The following is a 21,132-nucleotide window of genomic DNA, read 5'->3' as shown; positions in this document are numbered from 1 at the left end:
CATCATTTCTATCTAATTATTAAGGTCTTATCTCACCAGAGCTCCTGTGTAGCTATTTGGTTTCTTTTAGTGTTTTTACTTTTTAAGACTGGGTGATACTAAATGACTTTATCATGAGTTCAGTTTTATTTTTTAACACCTCCCATCTCTCATTAGTCACCTTCCTTTTCATAGTTTCTGATCACAAGCTCATTCTTATCATCTGTGTGTGTGTGTTTTCTTTTTAAGCCTGATTTTCTGGTGTTTTGTGGTAAATGTATGACTAAGTCTAGGGTTTCCTTCCAAAGCTATTCTGTGCTTTCAGGTGGTAACACTTTCTCCTTGGCTTCACACTTCTTTAACTTTACCATCCCGTTCATTTTGTTGATCAGTTTTAAACCTAACACAGCACCCTCTAGATGTTACAGCTCTCCTCTGAAAAACTGAAGTGTCTGCAAGAAAAGACATTTATTAGCAAGTTGGGTGAGATTTCTAAAGGGACCTGAATAAGAGGCACAGTGTTCATAAGTGTTTTCCTCTTCCTCTCTGCAAGTCCATTTCCTCATCTATAAAATGGGGATAGTAATGGAATGATGGTCCCAGAGCTGCTGTAGAGAATAAATGAGTTAATATTGTGTATGTCACAGAGTGCATTCAATGAATTATTATGCCATTATTGTTATTCTTCTTGTTATTCATCACTACCACCCCCAAATCTTGTCCCCAGTTTTCTAAACTAAACTAAGAAAGAATCTTCCAGAACCCAGATCATGTCTTGGAGTGAGTGCACAATAATATCACTCTGTTTTCTTTTCATCTTAATTCAGATCTTTTTCAGTGTGTTTCCTTCCTTATTGTCCTAGATTCTAGAGAGTTGTATAGAAATTTGATAATCAAGGCAAATTCCTTTCCCCACCTATCATATCAGTTTCCTTCATACAGTATATTCTTACTCAAAGCATCAATCCGCCTTCTCTGAACACCTCCAAGGAGATTGTGACTTGCTGAGACGGAGCATTCAGAGTTGCTGCTTCAAAGAGAAAAGATTCCCATGGTGATGGGGGGATTGAAATCTATTTAATAACATGATTGTGTTTTTACATAAATAATGGTATTCTAGGAGTAAAAAGGCCTGATCCCATCACATACTCACTAACCATGTGTTATGCAGACTCCTAACTTCTGTTGGTCTCAATATAACAGTGTTAGACTAGATAACCTCAAAAGTTGTTTCCAAGTTTGAAATGCTATGGTTCTCAACAACTATCTTGAGAGCAACCCCTCTGCTGATGGCCACCTCTGTTTGGGTATTTACTGTAGCAGATGTTAATTCCAATCAGTTTGGTTTAATTGCATTTTAACTATCTGCAGAAGACCTTTGTTCTTTGAGATAGTAGAAAGCAAATTAATTTTGGCATAATTAAAAATGCAGTGGGTTGTAAAAGTTAAAACAGTTTGATTTAGCTCAGCTGATAATTAAATTAGCTTGAGTGCATGGCATTTCCCACAATAATAAACGTGCCTCCGATGTCTTTTTTGGTACAGCCTCACAATGGTAGAAGATGGCAGAAAAACAACTTGTGTTAGCTGAGAAAATATCTAGCCGAATAAAAAGTAAGCTTCACATATCTAGTTCCAGGTGGGAAAACCAAGGGTCTGGAGTTTAGTTTTTGAAAGCTGAAAACAGTTATTGGGGTCAGACGTGGTCTGTAGGTTTCATGACAGTTTTATTTTCTTGGAATGTGTCTATGTCCTAATAATTGTCAGAGTATTGAAGTAGAAAATAGTTTTAAATAGCGTTTCCTGCCTTATGTAATTTACATGAAGAAGCAGAATCTGAAGATCAAATAGTGGGACTTTACTTCAGTAATTAATTCTAATTTTCATAAGTAAATTCCAGTTGAAGTCTGTGACTTCGTCTGTCTCTGATGTAAGTATGTTACAATTAATCACTTTTCAATCATGTCCATATTAAAGTGTTGAGGGTACTGTTCTCTTTTTCTAGGTTTCTGAGCTTTGCCCCATCTCAAAGCTGCAGAAAGTTTTCATCACTGCTGATACAGAAGAAATTATTTGAATATGCATCAGTTCTTTTTTTTTTTTCCATCTTTGGAATAGATATGGGGAGGAGGAAGAAACTGAACCTTAAATGTTTTGAATAATGTGCATTTTGTTTATCTACATAATAACTGTGTTTTCCTGAGCCCAAAGCCAGGAGGTAGAATTGAATTCACAGTAATAGTAATAAAAAGTGTTTTAGAAAGTCCTCCGTTCAACCCGGGGGCTCTCCTTCCCTTCAAACTCCTCTCAGATGATTGGTGTGGAGAAGACAGCTCTTGTTCATGGGATAGCGATTTGGCTACCACCTGGTATCCATTAATATGTTCCTTTTTGGCTTGGCTTCTGGGAAGTCCTGTTAGCTGCCGGGGCTGCCAACGTCTGATGGCTCTTCAGCTTTTTTCACCGTTTCTACCACTCTGGCTTCTAGGCCCCGCTTGTGGTATACTCTGTTACCTGAGGTATATGAAGCAAAATGGTGCTCTTAATGGCACATTGGAATGTTAATAATTAAAAAAAAGCAAGACAACTCTTTTAGCTTCTTTTTTTTTTTTTTTTTGCGATACGTGAGCCTTTCACTGTTGTGGCCTCTCCCGTTGCGGAGCACAGGCTCCGGACGCGCAGGCTCATTGGCCATGGCTCACGGGCCCAGCCGCTCCGCGGCATGTGGGATCTTCCCCGACCGGGGCACGAACCCGTGTCCCCTGCATCGGCAGGCGGACTCTCAACCACTGCGCCACCAGGGGAGCCCCTTTAGCTTCTTTTGACTTTTGTTTGTAGCTGCTTTTCTGGGAGCCAGGCTGAAGGATAATGTGAAGGACAGGTGCCATATTGTATTCAGATCCCTTTTCAGTGTAACCTGGCCAGAATTGTATGTCTAGATCCCTGTTCTGTTGTGGGAAGCTCTTCTCCAAGAGACTCCAAGGTGCCCTATACAAATATCTCTCTGAAGAGTTGTGTCTGTTCTCTGAAAATATCTAGACGCAGGGCTGAACAATATAGAACCTTGCCATAGATGCTTTCAATATCTTTTATTACCATAGGGAATTGATCTACAGATACTTTTGTTTTGTTTTGTTTTGTTTTGCGGTACGCGGGCCTCTCACTGTTGCGGCCTCTCCCGCTGCGGAGCACAGGCTCCGGACGCGCAGGCTCAGCGGCCATGGCTCACGGGCCCAGCCGCTCCGCGGCATGTGGGATCCTCCCGGACCGGGGCACGAACCCGCGTCCGCTGCATCGGCAGGCGGACTCTCAACCACTGCGCCACCAGGGAAGCCCTACAGATACTATTTCTTACGTTGCTTCACTCATTTACTCAATGAATACTATGTTCCAGGTACGTGTCTAGGTCAGTAGCTGTCAACTGGGTGACTACATCCAACTGCATCTCTACCAGGAAATCTTGACAGTTTCACCTTCAAACTATGCTCCACATTTTTAGTACTTCCACTTCTAACGTATATCGTCTTGGATTAGACGTATCATCTTGGGTTAGATAACTGCAATAGCCTCTTACTAGATCTCTGTGCTGCCACTTCGTTCTGCTACCACCTATTGTTCCTACAGTAGCCAGAATAACCTTCTAAAAGTGGAAGTCATATCACAGCACTCCCCTGATCAAATGGCCTTCTGCTCCAATGGCTTCTCACCACGTTTAGGCCTTATCATCTTCATCTGCGACCAGACCCTTGACGACTATCCCCAGATTATTTCCTGTGATGCTCCCCTCTGCTTACTTAGCTCCGTGTAAGACTGCACTGCCTTATTACATGTGTAAATCCCTTCTTTTGCATTATTTGGATAAAAGTTGGATATCTGTCAGACCAAGAACCATGTGTAGGTTGGCTACGTATTCACGGTTCTCACTTATAGACTTAAATGTGATTTTTAAAATTGCACAGCTATAAAAAACCCTCAGAAACAGAAGTGATGTTTGCTCAGTATCATCTGGTTCTTACAAATGTTAACAGTCCCAAAGGCTTATCTTTCCCAATTCTAACCAAATTAATACTGTAGTCACCCAGTTGAAAGAGTAGAAAGTGTGCATTTGAGCTGAGCCATCTCTGTCATGAATCAAAAATAGAGAAGGCAGAGAGAAAAACACATTAAGTATTCTTCGTGTCTTCAGGCCCAGAAACACCAATGTACCTTTTCTTCTCATTCAGAAATGTCCATCATGAATTTCTGCAGCGTGTGGCTGTTTGACTATAAGGGAGAAATCTCTGCGGTCCCGTCTGTACATCCAGTAAGAGAAATTGAGTCACTACTCCTTTGAATACTCATTCCCTAACTCCTTGCTAACTTAGTTTGCTCCTTACTTTAACATAGAAATATAAACTGAGAGGACTTTAATGAATTTGGCTAGATTGCCCCCACCCCATCCCCAACCCTCCTACCCACCAGGGTAGTCATTTACTCTGCCTTTAATGGTTTATCAAGAAGGCAATAATGACACACCTTTTTCGGCAAGTATCTTTTACATAAGCAGAGCAGTATTTAAAAGTTGTAGGACACGCTCAAGTACCTGTGTAAAAAAAAAAAAAATCTGTGCCCCAAAACAAACGTTCCATAAACAAAAGATATTGTATTGCTACTGTGGGTACCTCCTGTATGGATAGACGTTTCTCCAGGCTTTAATTATGTGATTCTAACTAGCAGGACTTTCTTTTTATTTAAATTATTTAAAAGGGAGGCTGATGGGAGAAGGGGGCCCCGTTTGAGAGAAGTCATTGGTTTAAATTAGTAGATATCTGGTCTTCCTTTTCTCCCCGAGCCCCCTACATTTATAAAAGGAAATTTTTTGATCCGCTGGGATGGAGGGGAATATAGTGAATGCATCCCATCTGATGGTACTGATTGGCCTAGTGAGGGGGGCTTGGAAGCCTGTTAGGGAGACCCAGAAACACCTCCTTGTGATGTGCTGTGTTTCTAAGTGGAACCTAAGCCTGTGCTCTAGGGTAGCTCTCCCTGGAGTTGAAGAACCCAGACAGATATGCAAGAAGCAGTTAATGAATAGTAAACTAGAATATATAACCAAATACTAAGTACTCTTTAGAAGAAGATGTAGACATTTGTGAATGTGACTTCCGGGATAAATACCTGTCTGTATATAGGATGTTCAGGAAGTGGGAAGAGTTGATCAGCAAATCTGTTTGAAAGAACCATCCCTTCTATTATAGTTTTGACTTCTTTTTGTGCTGTGTGAGTTCTGTCCTTCACGTTCCCACACGGTGCTCCACACTTGTCTGTGCTGGAGTTGGTTTTATACGTTTATGTGTTCACTCTCAGTTTGGCTTGCTTTCAATGATGTATTGTAAACAGATTTTAGGGGGGTGGGGAAGGCTTTGATTTATAGTGCTTACCAATTTCTGTGGTGTAAATACTTCCACTGTGGCTGATTTCCAGCAGCCAATGTGATGTCGCTGAACGTGGAGTTGGAAAGAGATGCAGTGGGTTCTTGTGAACTGGCAAGAACCCACTTCTGGAGGTGACTGCCAGTATCCTTGCTCAGTGTTTCCTCTAAGTGCAGAATCTTTATTCTAATATCTGGAAGGAGACTCTCCTTTCACTTTTACACATTGTAAACTCTGGCTGCCTACAGAATTGCTATTCCAGGGATTTCTTTTTTTTTTTTTAATCTGTGTTTATGTGATGCTTTAGCTCTTTCTAACTTAATCTCGTTGTGTTTCATCTCAGCCTGTGTCACCTGCTTCGTACTGTGATTAGGAGGGACTAGTTTTACCTTCTGATTTTAGAGCTGATTAAAAAGGGAAACTTTAATTGTGGATACTTGGACAAAAAAGCATAAAAAACGTTCTGTATATAAGAATGTTTCTGTATTTTAAAAACTTTCTTACTTCCATCCCCTAAGATCTGTTCACAGATATTTGTTAATAGTTTTATTTTTGTTATCTTGTGAGATGTTTTGTCAGTAATTACATAGCTTATTATTATTACTTTTTACATTGTATTTAAACATCTCTTTCCCTTCTCATACTGTGAGATTTCTCAGGAGCAAAGCCTCTATACACAGGGTGTCCAGTAAGTAGCTGAAATGGATCATTTGTTGAATGAACAATGAATAATAGACATTTGTCTAATTATCAGTCTTATCATCACAAGAAGTAAGACCTGAGGGAGAAATTTGGAATAGTCCAAATTAAAATGAGAGTTGAGGCTGAGTCATAGCGTGAGCTCTATAAATAAGTAAAATCCAGGACTAAGTCTTAGATACCATCCATCGTTGGAGCAAAGGAAGCAGTATTAATGATAAAGGGGAAAGGAAGATTATGGGAAGAAAACAGAGAGGCCAGTGCCTTAGATAGAGTTACAAGAAGAGTATCAGATAAAAGATGGATTGAGAAACATTTGTTGGATGTGACTAGAGGGATGTCAGTTGTACCTTTCAGAGAGCAGTTTATTTAATGTGTTGGGAGTAAAAACTTTGTTTTAAAGACTTAAGGAGGATATGAGGGGATAGGAATGGGAATCAGAGAATGTGGATCGCTCACCCAAGGATTAAGATGAGATAGGAAGTGAATGAATGTTAGGTATAGAGAGAAAGTAGGATTCTAGAAGGGATACTTATTCATTTTAATGTTAGAAACATTTTTCATCATTGCCCTTATAAGTGACACTTCATAAAAGAGGTTTAGTTTTGAAAGTGCTATATGTAAAAGTCCATGTTTTGCCAAGTTGACATCTTTTCAGATGTAGAGAGCCCTGACTGAGGTGGGTGGAGATCTATGGTCTAATATAGATCATCACATACTTTCAACACCAGGACTGATATTGGATGATTTTAGTGTGCACATCTATTGATGAGAGTCCCAGAAGGGAATTTTGGTGCAAGGCAGTTCAAGATGGTATTATTACTGTATGTATTATAAATCAGTTATTTGCAGAGCAGTCTGTCTATGCTTTTGAAAAACCCAGGAATTACTACTTTATATCAATAGGTAATATCCCGTCACTGTGTCAGGTATATTGGAGCACACAAATAGAGTAAGAAATAGCTCTTGCCTACAGTCTGAAGAGAGAAAGACCATCTTTACGAAATGAATAGAGAACAGCAGTGAACAAGACGCATGTTCTGTGACTCCAAAAATTAAGACAAGCACGTGAAAGTAGGTCCTTTAGGAATGGATAGGCTACGACTTGGTAGAGAAGAGAGGGGGTTTTTAGGGGGAAGGAAAAGCACAGAATGAGAACTGTATATTTGGAAAAGAAGGTGAAACAAAGGGGAAATTTGAATATATTTCAATGTTATGAAAAGTAAATGATTTTCCAGGGGACAGCTTAGTTCCAAAATTATTTTTAGTCTGTTGTTCATATGCCAGACTGAAAGTAGCCTTTCAGTCAGCTTTGAACGGCTGTGTTCAAAGGCAGAAAGACCAAAGGACGATTCTTCCCCCTGTATCAGGGAAGAGATCTTGTCCCAGCAGCCCCTTGGTGGACCTCCTGTTGGCAGGACTCTTGTCACATACCCAAGCCTTAGCTGCAGGGAAGGCGGAGAAAGCAAGTCTCTGGAATATTCCACCTCTATAGAGATAGATAAAAGTTCTCAGCAAGGAGGGTTGACAGGGGTAAGGATAGATATTGAGTAGATAACACTAGAATTGGCTGGAGTAGCCAATTTCATTTCTGAATTGAGTCACATCCACCTCCTAGTAACTCCACTTTTGGTGTTTGTTAAGCTCTATAGGTTATTCCTACAGAACAGGACTTCTAATGAAAGAAATGAGTAGAAGCCTGTAATGTCTCGCTTCTGCCTCTCCTTCCACACTCCTTTTCATTGTCACTTATGTACTGTCATAGTGGAGAAAACTACAGACGATCTCTGTTTTCTGTGTCTCCGACTCTTCCCTAGCGTTTGCATTGGACTGTGTGTCATAGCTGCACTGCATACTAAGGCCCTTTTGTTAATAGGAGTTCATCTGAATCTTTCATTGCTCCCCTATTTATTGTTTCTGTTTCTATTGTGCCACCCAGATACCTGAAACAAGTAGGAACAAGTCAGAACATCCACCAAATAATTTTAATTGATTAGAGCTATGAAGACAGGTTGCATACTTGAATCTTTTTAAGGTGATCAGTAGGGATGCTATAAATTTTATATCTCTTAACTTTCCTTTCCTTTCCCTCCATTATCATCAAACTTTTAGAAGACTTGTGATTTAGAATGGTAAGTAGATATTTAAGGTGGGAATCCTTAGTGCTAAGTTACATGCCAGACTTCATTTCTTTGGGCTTAGTATTTGCAAAGCAGTTTAAAGAGTTTGGGAGAAAACATAAATGGTGTGGAAATCAAAGGTCAGGGTCTTGAAGCATATGTGTGTCAGTGTCTCCTTAACATTTTAATCATCCTGTCCCAAAATTTTCGGTATCTTAGAGGGGTTCATCTCTCGGAGTCTGAGGACCTGTGAATCATAAGCTTCCCTTTTCTGATTATATTTGGCCCATCATTCTCTAATCCTGCCCTCCAGAATTATTAGATAAGAAAATAGGTTTAAGGATGCTCTTTTTGAATGAAAACCTATAATAAGCGTAGGTCCAATTGTTGCATTTTCTAGATGCAACATTATTGGAACCAGTGTTTCCTGGAAGATTTCAGACTCTCCCCCCTCCCCCGGTACTGAATTTGTAAAATTATTATCTTTAAAATTAAGCTCATACTTAATACCTTCATTTTGTTTTTGCACCATTCTTTGGGGTTTTTTTTTTTTTTTGCTTTTTGCATGGAAATTTCCAAGAATCGCAAGCCTTAAGAGATTTGAAACTAGAATCTCATCAGTTTAAAATTTGCAAAATACGTTGGTTCGGGGAAAAAAGGGCTACTCTACCTCTTAAATAACATCATTTCCCACATGATATTTTCCACTAAAGGTTATGTTATATGACAAGAATACGGAGTCTGTTATTGACTAGAAAATGGAAAACTGAACAAGATTTGTAAACACTCGCATAGAAAGACAGTTGCACATCTCCCAAACCGTATCTTCTTTTCTGCATGCCACGTGGATCTAGCCAGTGTGGTGTCTGATCATTTTATGGCCTGTGAAGGTCCCTACCTTTTGTTTTTAGAGCATGTGTGTCTTTTACAAATCGTCCCTCACCAGCACATTGGCAGGGCAACAGAATATCCAGATTGACAGCTAATCCGACTTCTTGACTGAGCCACACCAGACACTGTTTGGTCCTAAAACTATTTGATTCTTCTTCTTTAATTTCTCTCTAAACAACAGAAGAAACCTCGCTACCTGTTTATCAGTGCCTGAAAGGACAAAATCTTTTGTGGACTTTTTTTCTTTTGTTTTGGTTGGTTCTTCACATCCAATTTTTCTCCAAGATGGTATCCAGAATAATTGTAGAAGGGACTTGGGCTTTTTGCCTGTTTCGAATGCTGAAGGGTGAGAAATATTCCAAGAGTTGTGCATTTTGGTTAGTAAGAAGCCTCCTTATCTGTTCATAAGGGCAATGGTGGCCTATTCCATTGAGTACGTACTTTGGGAAGTGTGGCAGGGCTGGGTGACCTTGTAGGTCTGGATCCACTGTGAAGACCAGTAGTAGAAACCATCGCCATTGGTTGTACTAAGCTTCCGTAAGTGTCGACCTATAAAAGAATAAATGTAGGAGAGAAAGCAAAGCCTCAAGCTTGAATGAAAGATAGACAGACCACCACATTTTCTTTCTTTACGCTTTAGAAGTTCACCTGGACCCCTACAGAACGTGGTGTCCTGTCGCAGACTGTCAGACAGTATGCCCCGTCGCATCAAGTGAGCCAGGACAGCCCGTGCTCGTGGAGTGCCCTTCTTGCCACCTGAAGTTCTGCTCGTGCTGCAAGGATGCTTGGCACGCAGAGGTCTCCTGCAGAGACAGTCAGCCTAGCGTCCTGCCAACAGAGCACGGGTAAGAAAGGAAACTTCGTCTTGGGATTATTCACTAGTGTTCTTAGAAATATGTTGCTTGGAGAAGGAGTTATATTGTGATGAAATTTCAAGGTAAGTTATTTCCCTGCAGAGGTTTCCTGAGAAGTGTCTCAGGATTGGTAAGTTATTAACAAAGAATAACCAAATAAGCATGTCTAAAGGAATTTTAGTTATTTACCCCCAGAGAATCTTCCAGATACGGCTGACATTAGAGTCTATATGAGTTTTGATTTCTTTTTAGGTAGGAGGCATGTGGTCCCTTGGTTCTCCGTAGGAAGTCATGACTTTTGTCCACAGCCGTTTGCTTAGGTACCGTGACCGCCTACAATTGATACACCTCATTCTTCCTGCTTGCGAAGAGATGCAGAAATGATTCTCTTCCCTGACTCACTTGCCAGCTTGTGAGGTGTGCCAATCATATCAAAAGGAACACAGCAGTAGAAGCAACAGCCATTCAGTGTAGTACGCTGCTAAAATTCGCGTGTACTAGAGAAAGAGAGCTTATCTTTCAGTACGTTGTGCTCTGAAAAAAAACAGTGCTGAGGTTGAGATTTTGTTATGATGAGAAGCAATGCACTCTGTACTTCTAGGACGGAGGGTTTTTATGGCAGCAGCAGGGCCTCGAGTGAGAGACCTTTGTGTTTGATCCCTTGCTTTGCTTGAGGCTATAGCTCTTTTGCATCAGCAAGGTCAGAAATACCATTGTTACCGTGCAGCTGGCTTAATCACCCGGCACCCTCGGAGTGTGGAGAGCCATTCTCCAGGAACAGAAATGCTACCTGGCTGTGATGCTGTGCTTGAACTGCAGACCAAACACATCAAGAGGAGAAAAAGAGCTAACACACGTGGCAGGCATGTGCCCGCTTAGCCAGTACCTGCTACATTGTCACTGCCACGCAGCAAGGTCCCCGGGGAATCACAGGACGATGTAAAGATCCTAGAGGAGAGATGGATTGAGTTCTGACATTGTCACTTGGTATCTGTGACTTCATGCAAGTCATTCAGCCTCTATGAGTCATTTCTCTATTTGAAAAAACAAAGGGGAGGAATGAAAACGGTGGCTGTCCCCCTGCTGTGTAGGGTTATTATGAGCACCAAATCCAGTCCTAGGTTTGAGCACACTTTGTGAAACTGATGTTTCCACGTGCTGGGTGGTGGTTTTGATGAACAGTAGCTAAAATGCAACTCAGTGCTCTGGCTCACCCAGGCCTCCCTCCACCTCAGCTTGTTCTACTTATTTTCTACACCCTTGAGCCTGTGAGCCTTGCTGGCCTATTCATCTATTTGGAGCAGGTCTTTTCAATGATATTGGGCATTTATTTGAAAGAATTGATGATTGACTCCCTCCAATCCCCTCCGTTTGTTTATTTGCACAGATCATTAGATAGATGATCTCTACCCGCCCCCCCCCGCCCCCCGTTGGATCCTGAGCTGTTTTTTCCACTATGTGGCAGACTTCTTGTACTTTTTATTCAGACAGGGTGTGCTCAGAGAATGAAAGACTAATTTGGCAAAACAATGAATTCAATCAGCTGTGGAAAATACAATTATGTAATTCACTCAAAGCCAAAGATAAATAAATTAAGGTTCTTCTTTGTTTTGAGTTAACTGAACAACAAATAATCGGCATCTCTCCTACTGTTACCCACACCCTTCTCCTGCGCTGGGGAATCAAGCACAGACAGAAGAGAGTTCACTCCCTACCCAATAGGAGCCCTGGGAGTTCAGTTGATGACCATAAAGTTGAGTCTAGAAGAGCATATTTAGCTGATTAATTAATTATATTCAGCCCACTTTTCCCATAGCTCTGGTTAGTGCACACCTTGCGGTCCTTGCTTTTTAAAAACCCAGGCAGCATTCTCCATCCCTCCCCTATAATTTCTCATTCATTTTGTTTCTAGGGCCCTCTTCGTGACGGAGGCAGAAGCCCCCATTAAGCAATGCCCAGTGTGCCGGGTTTATATTGAACGCAACGAAGGCTGTGCTCAGATGATGTGTAAGAACTGCAAGCACACGTTTTGCTGGTACTGCCTCCAGAACTTGGACGTAAGTCCCACCTGGAAGAGTCTCCCCGTGTGGTCCTTCTCTATCCCGTATCTGTGCGACAGCCGGTATCTGATGGGCTTTCCTTTTGAAATATTGAGCCTGTTCTTGTTCACCAAAGAAGTTTATTTTTCTTAATGAGACATCCTGAGCCTGCTACTGTAGATACCTCTCTTTGATTGCCTTAGGTGTTTCACCTTAACTTTAAAGGCAAGCTTTTGTTTTAGGGACATTTCCTGCTTTGGGGGCACGGTCTCATTTTATTATGTAAAGGACTATTAGTGTAGTAGTTTTATATTGCTTTTGTAACCAACTACCACAGACTCGTGGCTTAAAGCAACACAAATTTACTATCATTAGTTCTGTCCATTGGAAGTCTGATATGGATCTCACTGGATTAAAATCAAGGTGTCCGCAGGACTGCATTCTTTCTGGTGGCTCTAGGAGAGGATCCATTTCTTTGCCTATTTTAGCTTCTAGAGGCTGCCTGCATTCGTTGGCTTATGGCTCCTTTTTCCATCTTCAAAGGCAGCATCATCACATCTCTCTGACCCTTCTTCCATGGTCTTAACTTCCAGAGTGATTCCCTCCGACAGGCTGGGAAAACTTGTCTGCTTTTAAGGATGCGTGTGATTAGGTTGGGCCCCTCTGGATAATGCAGGGTAATCTCCCCCATCTCAGGGTCTTTAATCACACTTGCAAAATCCCTTCTGCCGTGTAAGGTAACATATTCACAAGTTATGGGGAATAGGCCATTGGCATCTCTAGAGGAGCAGTTATTCTGCCTACCACGATTAGATTGGTTTTTTTTTTCTTTTTGAATTTAAGGAAAAAAGCCATTCAAATAAATGGTATCTCTTAATTACTATCTCATTCATTGGCGTGAAAGCAGGATCATTAGTTACCGCTTTCTCAGAGTTCCCTTCCCACATAAAGGGGTCTCGTCTAATTCTTTTCCCCCGCCATGCATGAAGTGTGTCTTCTCAAATTCAGGTGCAGCTCCATTCAGTCCAGTGCTGAGGCTAATGGTAACCTCACAGTTGATGTGAAGGATTGGAGAGAGTTTTTTCAATTCTAGTGTTTTACAGTTTGGGGTGGCATAAGTTGCTTATAGATATTCCCTATTTTGACAATTTGGACCCATAAGATGTGTTCATATCGGTGTAAGCCCTCAGTCATGGTTGGATGGGTGGCCGTTCTTTTCTCAGCTTTTCATTTTAATTGCTTAGTTTGCTTTAATTTCGTGGGCCATTTGTGTAGTGCTTGAGTATTATACACACTCAGTGAGCGAGTGCAGTTAACATGGCATGCGTGCTGGCCACCACATGCCTGATTTTTAACTGAAAATTAGATAAGTTGTTTAGGCTGACATCTATGAGTAAGAATCTTAATCAGCTTGATGTCAGGATTTCAGGAAGAGGTATGCACTGGGGAGGAGAAAGTTGACATTTTAGACTCTAGAAGCCCAGCAGGTCAGATTGAAAGACATGTTTTCATTCTTTAGAAAATATCCTATTTATTATAACCCCTTGAATTACAATTGTGTTTGATATTTGAGACCTCTCCTAATTCCAAATGAACGATACTCTGGTTGAGGGTATGACTCACGATTGTACACCCCTCATGCTTTATAAATGAAAGAAATCTTTTCTGATTTCCTTCAGGTTTAACCAAAGCAGTAATTGGATTCATATCCACTAGGAGGCTGAGCCCATGAGGTTCTCTTTAGGAGGCAAGAGAGTAAGGGAATAAGTATGTGTGCCAGATCACTCCTTCCTTTGGCTGAAATATGTTTTGGGTATGGTGTTGCAAAGAACACAGTGTTCCGTCACTTGTGCTGTTCTGGTACTCGAGTAAAACACTACAGATGTGAAATTGCTAGATACACAGCATCTTCTTCTGGTCATTGTGTTTTGAGGTTTCATTTTTCTCAGTTTTAGCCAGGGGGCATTGGCTTGTGGATAATGATGTTTTCCTGTAGACAAGTGTTCCACGTCAGATGGTGGGGTTGATCTTTGTTTATAGGAAAGTTTTAGAGCATGGGTCTAGGAGAAGGGTGGTTATCCAAAAGCCAAGCCTGAGACAGACACCAAAAAGAGTGATTTTGAGTTTTGCTGTGGGGAGTTGGGTTTGTTTCTGCCTTGATTCTCATCTCTGCTGTTTCAGAGGATGAGAGAGTCCTCGTCCTCTGCTTTGGGAACCTCAGAGACTTGTCCCCTTCATTTATATCTTCTCTCTCCTGTGACTTCAGCTTCCATTCTCTACTCTCTAACCTACCCACACATTCAACTGTATCCCATTTAAAAACGAGTAACGCTTTTCTCAAGCCTACATCTTTTCCTTACTGCCATTCTATTTCTCTCCTTCCTTTAGAAGCCAAGACTCAAATAAGCATAATCGCCTCTAGCCATTGACACTCCAGTCACTGCAGTGACTCAGATTGCCACTTAGACACACCCTGACTGCATTCTTCCAAGACTGTGAGAGATTCCTTTTGGGTAAAATCCAGTGCATACTTTATTCCTCATCTTACCTGGATTCTCCGCTGCCTTTCACATCTCAACCACCTCTGCTCCAGTGATACCATCTCTTCTGATTTCCCTTCTTTGTTTCTGGCCACTGCTCAGTTTCCTTTCCAGGTTTTTCCTTGGCCCTCTCTTAAATGTTTGTGTTCAATAACCTCTTCACTTCTCAGTCTGCACCCTCTGTCTGGGTAATCTCATCTACTTCTGTGGTTTCTTCAGCCCAAGGACGTTGCTTCCCAAGTCTTTTTCCCAAAATCCAGATCTATGTAATCAGCTGTCTTTTGAACAGTAGTGCTTAAATGTCTCAAGTATCTCTCAAGTTCAACACGTCCAAACTGTGGTCATCATCTTCCCAATAAAATGCATCTCTATGTTGTCACTTCCCTCAATAAAGCCTTCCATGCGGTGCTTCTCCTTCATCTGTGATTTCTTCTCCCTGTTTCCCCGTCTAGTTAGTTACCTTCTTAATTCTTCATGGCTGTATTTACCTCTTCTCCATCTCAGCCACTGGCATTTTATCTCAGCTGGTTGACTACGAAGCCTTTTAGCTGCCTCATTCGTGATCCTCTCATTCCATACTGCACCTCTGCTAGAGCTACCTTTCAAAGGTAATTGGTCTGGTCATTAATCTTGTTTAGAATCAATGGAGTCTCAAGAACTATCATCTGTTTTCACTCGATGAGTTGTAAAATTACTAAGATACTGTCTAAGGATTGTCAGCTTGGAGTTTCCACAGGCTGTCGTTAATATCACCAGAAAGAGCCTTTGCTTCCAGTGAGGTGATCTGATGGGGTTCGTATCCATTTCTCAACTCAAAAGTGCGTGTTTACCGAAACCTCTCTTTGCTTTTCAGAATGACATTTTCCTCAGACATTATGACAAAGGGCCGTGTAGGAATAAGCTCGGCCACTCGAGAGCCTCAGTGATGTGGAACCGAACACAGGTACCCTGACCTTGAAAGGAGCGTGAGAGAAACCAGACTTAGGATGGGTTAAAAAGCCCGCCTACTTATCCTCCCCACTCCATTCCCTACTTACCCAGCCTAGCCTGAGAGGTTCTGGGGAACTTCTGGGGCCTGAAGTTAATTCATGAGCACAGTCTCCTAGAGGAGAGGTGGAGGGGCAGGGCGACAGAGCAGCCAAGTAATTAACAGTGACCAGCAGAATGAAGATGAATGCTCGTTCTTCCTGAAAAAATGGAGAGAATGACCTTCCCAAAGCCCTTTGAGGCATATTTGCTATGAAAGGCAGGGCTCTAAAATCCCATGAGCCGGACTTCCCTGGTGGCACACGTTGTCCGCCTGCCAATGCAGGGGACACAGGTTCGAGCCCTGGTCCAGGAGGATCCCACATGCCGCACAGCAACAAAGCCCGCGTGCCACAGCTACTGAGCCTGTGCTCTAGAGCCTGTGAGCCACAACTACTGAAGCCCGTGCGCCTAGAGCCTGTGCTCTGCAACAAGAGAAGCCACCGTAGTGAGAAGCCCGTGCACCGCAAAGCAGAGTAGCCCCCGCTTGATACAACTAGAGAGAGCCCATGTGCAACAACGAAGACCAAACGCAGCCAAAAATAAATAAATTTATTAAATAAAATAAAATCCCATGAGCCCCTGTTGTGGCTTAGATCCCTCTGTACATATCATTGTGTGTTTACGTGGCAGGTTCAAAGGGAGTCCTGGTTTATTTTTAATAGTATTTGTTTGTTTGTTTGTTTATTTCTGTGTTCCTTTTGAGAGAGTCAGTGTTCATAGCCTAGTAACCATTATTAACATCCTTCTAAGACTGTTGAAGAAACAGGTAGAGAGCCAACACCAACAATTCATGATCCCACTGGGCTTGCGCCAGAGCCTGAGTTAGCATTTGGTTTGTCCTTCCGGGCACTGGCTATAATTGTAACTGCTTTATGTGCCTGAGATGGTGTCTTAGTTCAAGCTGCTATAACAGAATACCCTAGACTGGGCAGCTCAAACCACAGATTTATTTCTCACGGTTCTGAAGATTGGAAGTCTGAGATCAGGGTGCCAGTGTGGTTGGGTTCTGGTGAGGACCCTCTTCATGGTTTACAGATGGCCATCTTCTCACTGTGTCCTCACATGGCAGAGAATGGAGAGAGAAGCAAGCTCTCTGCTGTCTCTTTTTAGAAGGGCACTAATCCCATCATGAGGACACCACCCTCATGTCCTAATTACCTACCAAAGGCTTCCATTTCCAAACATCATCATACTGGGGATTAGGGTTTCAACCTATGAATTTTTGGGGGGGAAAACAAACAGTCCACAGCTGATGGTAGAGTGTACACATAGGAAGACTGAACTGCTGAAATAGGCTTTTCTTCTACATTTCCAGGTGGTCGGGATTCTTGTGGGGTTGGGCATCATTGCCTTGGTGACTTCACCCTTGCTGCTCCTGGCTTCCCCATGTATAATCTGTTGCATCTGCAAGTCCTGTCGGGGCAAGAAGAAAACGCATGACCCATCCACAACCTAAAGATCTCCGTTCGTATCCATGTGCCACAGATGTCTGGGTTATACGAGACAGCACAGTGATAAAGCCCCCCTTAGTGAACTCGCCTCCCCCTCCTTGCCAGACTTTGGAAGTGCCTCTGTGTCCAGACTTTGAACTTGCCTGCCCACCTTCGGCATCCAAAAAGGCCAAGCGCTGGTGCGTATGTTCCTGTGTAAAGAGAACCGAGTGCAACAGTCCAGGCCATGTCTATGGAGCGTGTTGGAAAGCTTTGGGGTTGATGGGGAGGAACTAACACACCGTCATGCTATCGTCTGAAGGATCCCACTGGACTGTTCAACTTCCAGCCACATTCAAGGAGCCTGAATGAACACTTGGTGTAATAAACGTGCTGCCAGTTGTGACAACACGCGCTAACTGAGAAGCCAGAGTCTGTTGTGTTGATTGGACCATCGTGAGAAGCATGAGGAAAACCTCCTGTAGGAGGGGAAGGATCAGACTGCTTAAGGGGAAATTCTTATAAGAATTGTAATTCTTGTAAGAATTATAAGAGAGCTGCTTATCTTAGGAGCTGATATGGCGGTTCTGCCTCTGCCGGTTAGCGGGTGTGCTGATTCCCCAGGAATTTAGCGGAAACACAATAGGTTTCTCCTGTGTGGTCTCAGTGTCAAGCAGGAGAAATTGCTATGCAGAGGGAGTTGTCCCTTCCCAGGAAAAGGGCTGCAGCAGGTAAAACAATCTGGTCTAATGTAGTATTTCTCCCCTGGGTGATGAACTTTTCTTACATCTAGTAGCTGTGGTCTACAGGATTGTTTTATATGAAGTATGGGTAAAGTGGCAGAGATTCAAAATCATCATCACAGGTATCAGGGACCTTTCTTGAGCTCTCTGTTCATGCACCCAGCAGATATAGAATTGGACCTGCAAGTACACACCGAGAGTGAATATTAAAGTCCATAGGTATATCTAGAATCTGTATAACTTGCTGCCTACCTAGAGTTTCTATTCATTGGGCATGAATGGATTTACCCAATAGTACACACAAAATAAATGTTTACTTAAAAGCCATTCTTCTGGGATGGTTATAATATGGTTTATTATAAATCAACCTAAATATTTTTTGCATATTATATATGTAAATTTTGGTTACAAGTTCATAAGTTCCCCAAAGGTTTTGACTCATAAACGTAACTCTTTTAAAAGAGTACAATGTGCCATCCCAGTTTGTAAAAACGCTAATTGATCATCAAGTTGTTTATGTATTTTCAGACACGATTCAGAGCAGCTCTCTTCCCAGCAGCAAAGTTTTGCTCTTTCAGCATCTGTTAGGGCAGTCAGAGTACTTTTTGTATGTACAGGGCACTGATAAAACAACAAAAAATATCTGAGAAACAAAATGTAAATGCTTTATGTATCTTAAATAGTTTGGGTTCGTATCACCTCACTGTGGCTTATTTTTCCCATTATTCTGTTAGTCAGATTTTGAATAAATGAGTTTTGAAAAGACAGTAACTTTTACTATAGTTGCCATTAGCACAGTAACCTGATGCTTCGTGAGAACCATGTTAAATGTTAGTGGACGGCTCTCCTTGAAGCTAGGGGTACCACATCAAGACCTATCAGGACCTATTTTCTGAGGTAACTGGGTAACTAGACTATTAAATTGCTGCTATCCTGGACCTGTTATTAAAGAACGATGCTTTGCCTATGTAATGGATTGTATTCTAAGTGGGGATGTATATATTTAAGAAACTTTAATTCACATGTACATATTGATATCTGTATAGTACATCTATTGGTCGTGTACATTTTTATTTACTGTTTGTATAGAACATAGATGAGAACTCTGGGAAAACTTTTGAATGGCCACCAACCCCAAAATATTTTAAATTATTCATTAGAAATTTCTCAATATTAAGTGTCTTTATTTTCCTTTGAAACTCTAAACACTTCAGGAAAACAAATCAATCTCTTCTTCTAGCACTGTATTTCATATTAGTACAAATATAAATGGATATATATTTGAGTAATTTGCTTTTTCTTACACTGCCTTATTATAGTACAGGGCATTTATAACTGCTCAGGGGATCACAGGAACTCAACTGAAATTGAATTTTTGTACCAAGAATGTCAGTCATGGCAATGTACTCCCCATATTAATACAGTCTTCAAGCTGGGTTCCACAAAGAATCTTTAAACAGGGGCTGATTTCAAGTAACCTAAAATTCTGTTATCTGAGGCAGAGCTCCTGAATTTGGAGTAAAAGTGGAAGAAAGCATCTATGCTATTATTTCCTTGACAAACTGAAGGACTATGTCTTCTCACAGAGATGCTATAAAAGAATTAGCTTACTTTTTTTGTGGGGAGTGGGAAGTGTTTGTCAAATAGATTTAAAATAACTGGATTTAGAGGGACTTCCCTGGTGGTCCAGTGGTTAAGACTCCGTGTTTCCACTGCAGGGAACACGGGTTCGATCCCTAGTCAGGGAACTAAGATCCCGCAAGCCATGCAGTACAGCCAAAAAATATATATAACATAAAATAATTTTTAAAAAGAACTGAAGTAGAGAATAGCTTAAAATAACTGGATTTAAGTTTTTAAATGTTGAAAAGTGCCTGAAAACTGGTGATTTCTTCCTTAAAGCGCTCAACTATTTGGCCTGTGTGAGATTGTTGGAATCAACAGGAAGAGGTTGGTTGGTTAAAACCCACTTATATCTCCAGTGCATCAAAGGGTGAGATGCAAGCCAGTCTAGAGATTGTGTTTATAATGGGGAAAGCTGGCAACTTTGATAACAGAGACTGATGTTTTCATTTTGTATAACTGGCCAGAGAAAGGGTTTACCCTTGTCGCCTTCCTCTGTTTGTCAGCTCTGTCCTTCCCTAGTGATTCTCTGTCCGTCCTAGGAAGAAATATGGGTCTATCTAATTATCTTTGGATGTTGTGGCAGAAGATCGTTTGGTTTGAAGTAGTGTAGTCCATTTGAAATAGAAATTAAACAAATCCTTCGCCACATTGTAATCTGGATGGGATAACTCACCATCCAGAAAAGCTATTGGATGTAATTCCATAACGTTTAGCTGTTGCCCCTTCTAGGGATTTTTTCCATTGTTATTAGGCAGGGAGGTGAAGAGGAAAACCACTTGGAACCAAGTTTTAGAATCTTAGGCATCCTATTTGTTCATGCCATGGATGTTTGCTCCCGACTTGAAATCCCTAGTTTGAAAGAGGCCTTTGAAAAACCAACAATTCACAGTGTGAATTTTCTTGTCGCTAGCATCACAAAAATCTCACCTATTCAGGTTTGAAAATCTACATGTTTATTTGAATGTAAATCACCGTTTCTTAGAACCCCAATTGTCTCTTAAAAATTATAGAGAATCTAGGGCTTCCCTGGTGGCGCAGTGGTTGAGAGTCCACCTGCCGATGCAGGGGGCACGGGTTCGTGCCCCGATCCGGGAAGATCCCATATGCCGCGGAGCGGCTGGGACCGTGAGCCATGGCCACTGAGCCTGCGCGTCCGGAGCCTGTGCTCCGCAACAGGAGAGGCCACAATAGTGAGAGGCCTGCATACCGCAAAAAAAAAAATAATAAATTATACAGAATCTAGATATGTATTACTTTAGCCTTCCCTATGCAGTGCTTCTAAAAGACTTTCTGTTCATGAACAGATGCCTTTATGTATATAGAATATGTGTATATGTGTAGCTTTCAAGATAGTTTCAGAATGCCTTTGATGAATGACATTTTATAAAGCTGTTACGGTTGATATCTATAGGCTGTTACATCTCATGTTGATTCATCATCCAGAAAGTTTTGTTATGTATTTAAGAAATTGCTGTAGTATTATATTTTTCCAAGTATTTGAGAGGAAAATAGCTGTTTTAGTCTCTCTGGCCCCAATAAATGTGGAGCAGGAAATCAAGTGTGTTATTTTTTGTTATGCTGCATGTTTTTAGACACGTTCAATTTTATCATCCAGGAGCCAACCAAGTCATTATTAAATCTTAGGTTCGGAACTGACAAAAAAGTAACCTAATCTGCAATACCATATATGGAAGTAACTCTTGCTACCTTGTTTCTTAAAAGAAATAGGAGCGGGCTTCCCTGGTGGCGCAGTGGTTGAGAATCTGCCTAT

The 21,132-nt window shown here is 41.5% G+C and overlaps 1 protein-coding gene across 4 annotated transcripts in view; it reads left to right on the top strand.

The window, feature by feature from the left end:
* Positions 1–20,919, top strand: part of RNF144B (ring finger protein 144B) — a 167,398-nt gene extending 146,479 nt beyond the window's left edge. For all 4 annotated transcript variants that reach the window (XM_060307875.1, XM_060307873.2, XM_060307874.1 and 1 more), the window contains 4 exons: positions 9,741–9,945; positions 11,867–12,011; positions 15,387–15,476; positions 16,878–20,919. In XM_060307875.1, coding sequence (XP_060163858.1) covers positions 9,741–9,945; positions 11,867–12,011; positions 15,387–15,476; positions 16,878–17,018 — 581 coding nt within the window. In that variant the 3' untranslated portion in view covers positions 17,019–20,919. The remainder of the gene's footprint in view (positions 1–9,740; positions 9,946–11,866; positions 12,012–15,386; positions 15,477–16,877) is intronic.
* Positions 20,920–21,132: the final 213 nt, after the last annotated feature.

The sequence above is a fragment of the Globicephala melas genome, chromosome 11 (assembly GCF_963455315.2).
Source record: "Globicephala melas chromosome 11, mGloMel1.2, whole genome shotgun sequence".
Lineage (NCBI taxonomy): Eukaryota > Metazoa > Chordata > Mammalia > Artiodactyla > Delphinidae > Globicephala > Globicephala melas.
Note: the sequence above shows the minus strand (reverse complement) of the source record. Positions and strands in the feature narration are given on the sequence as shown.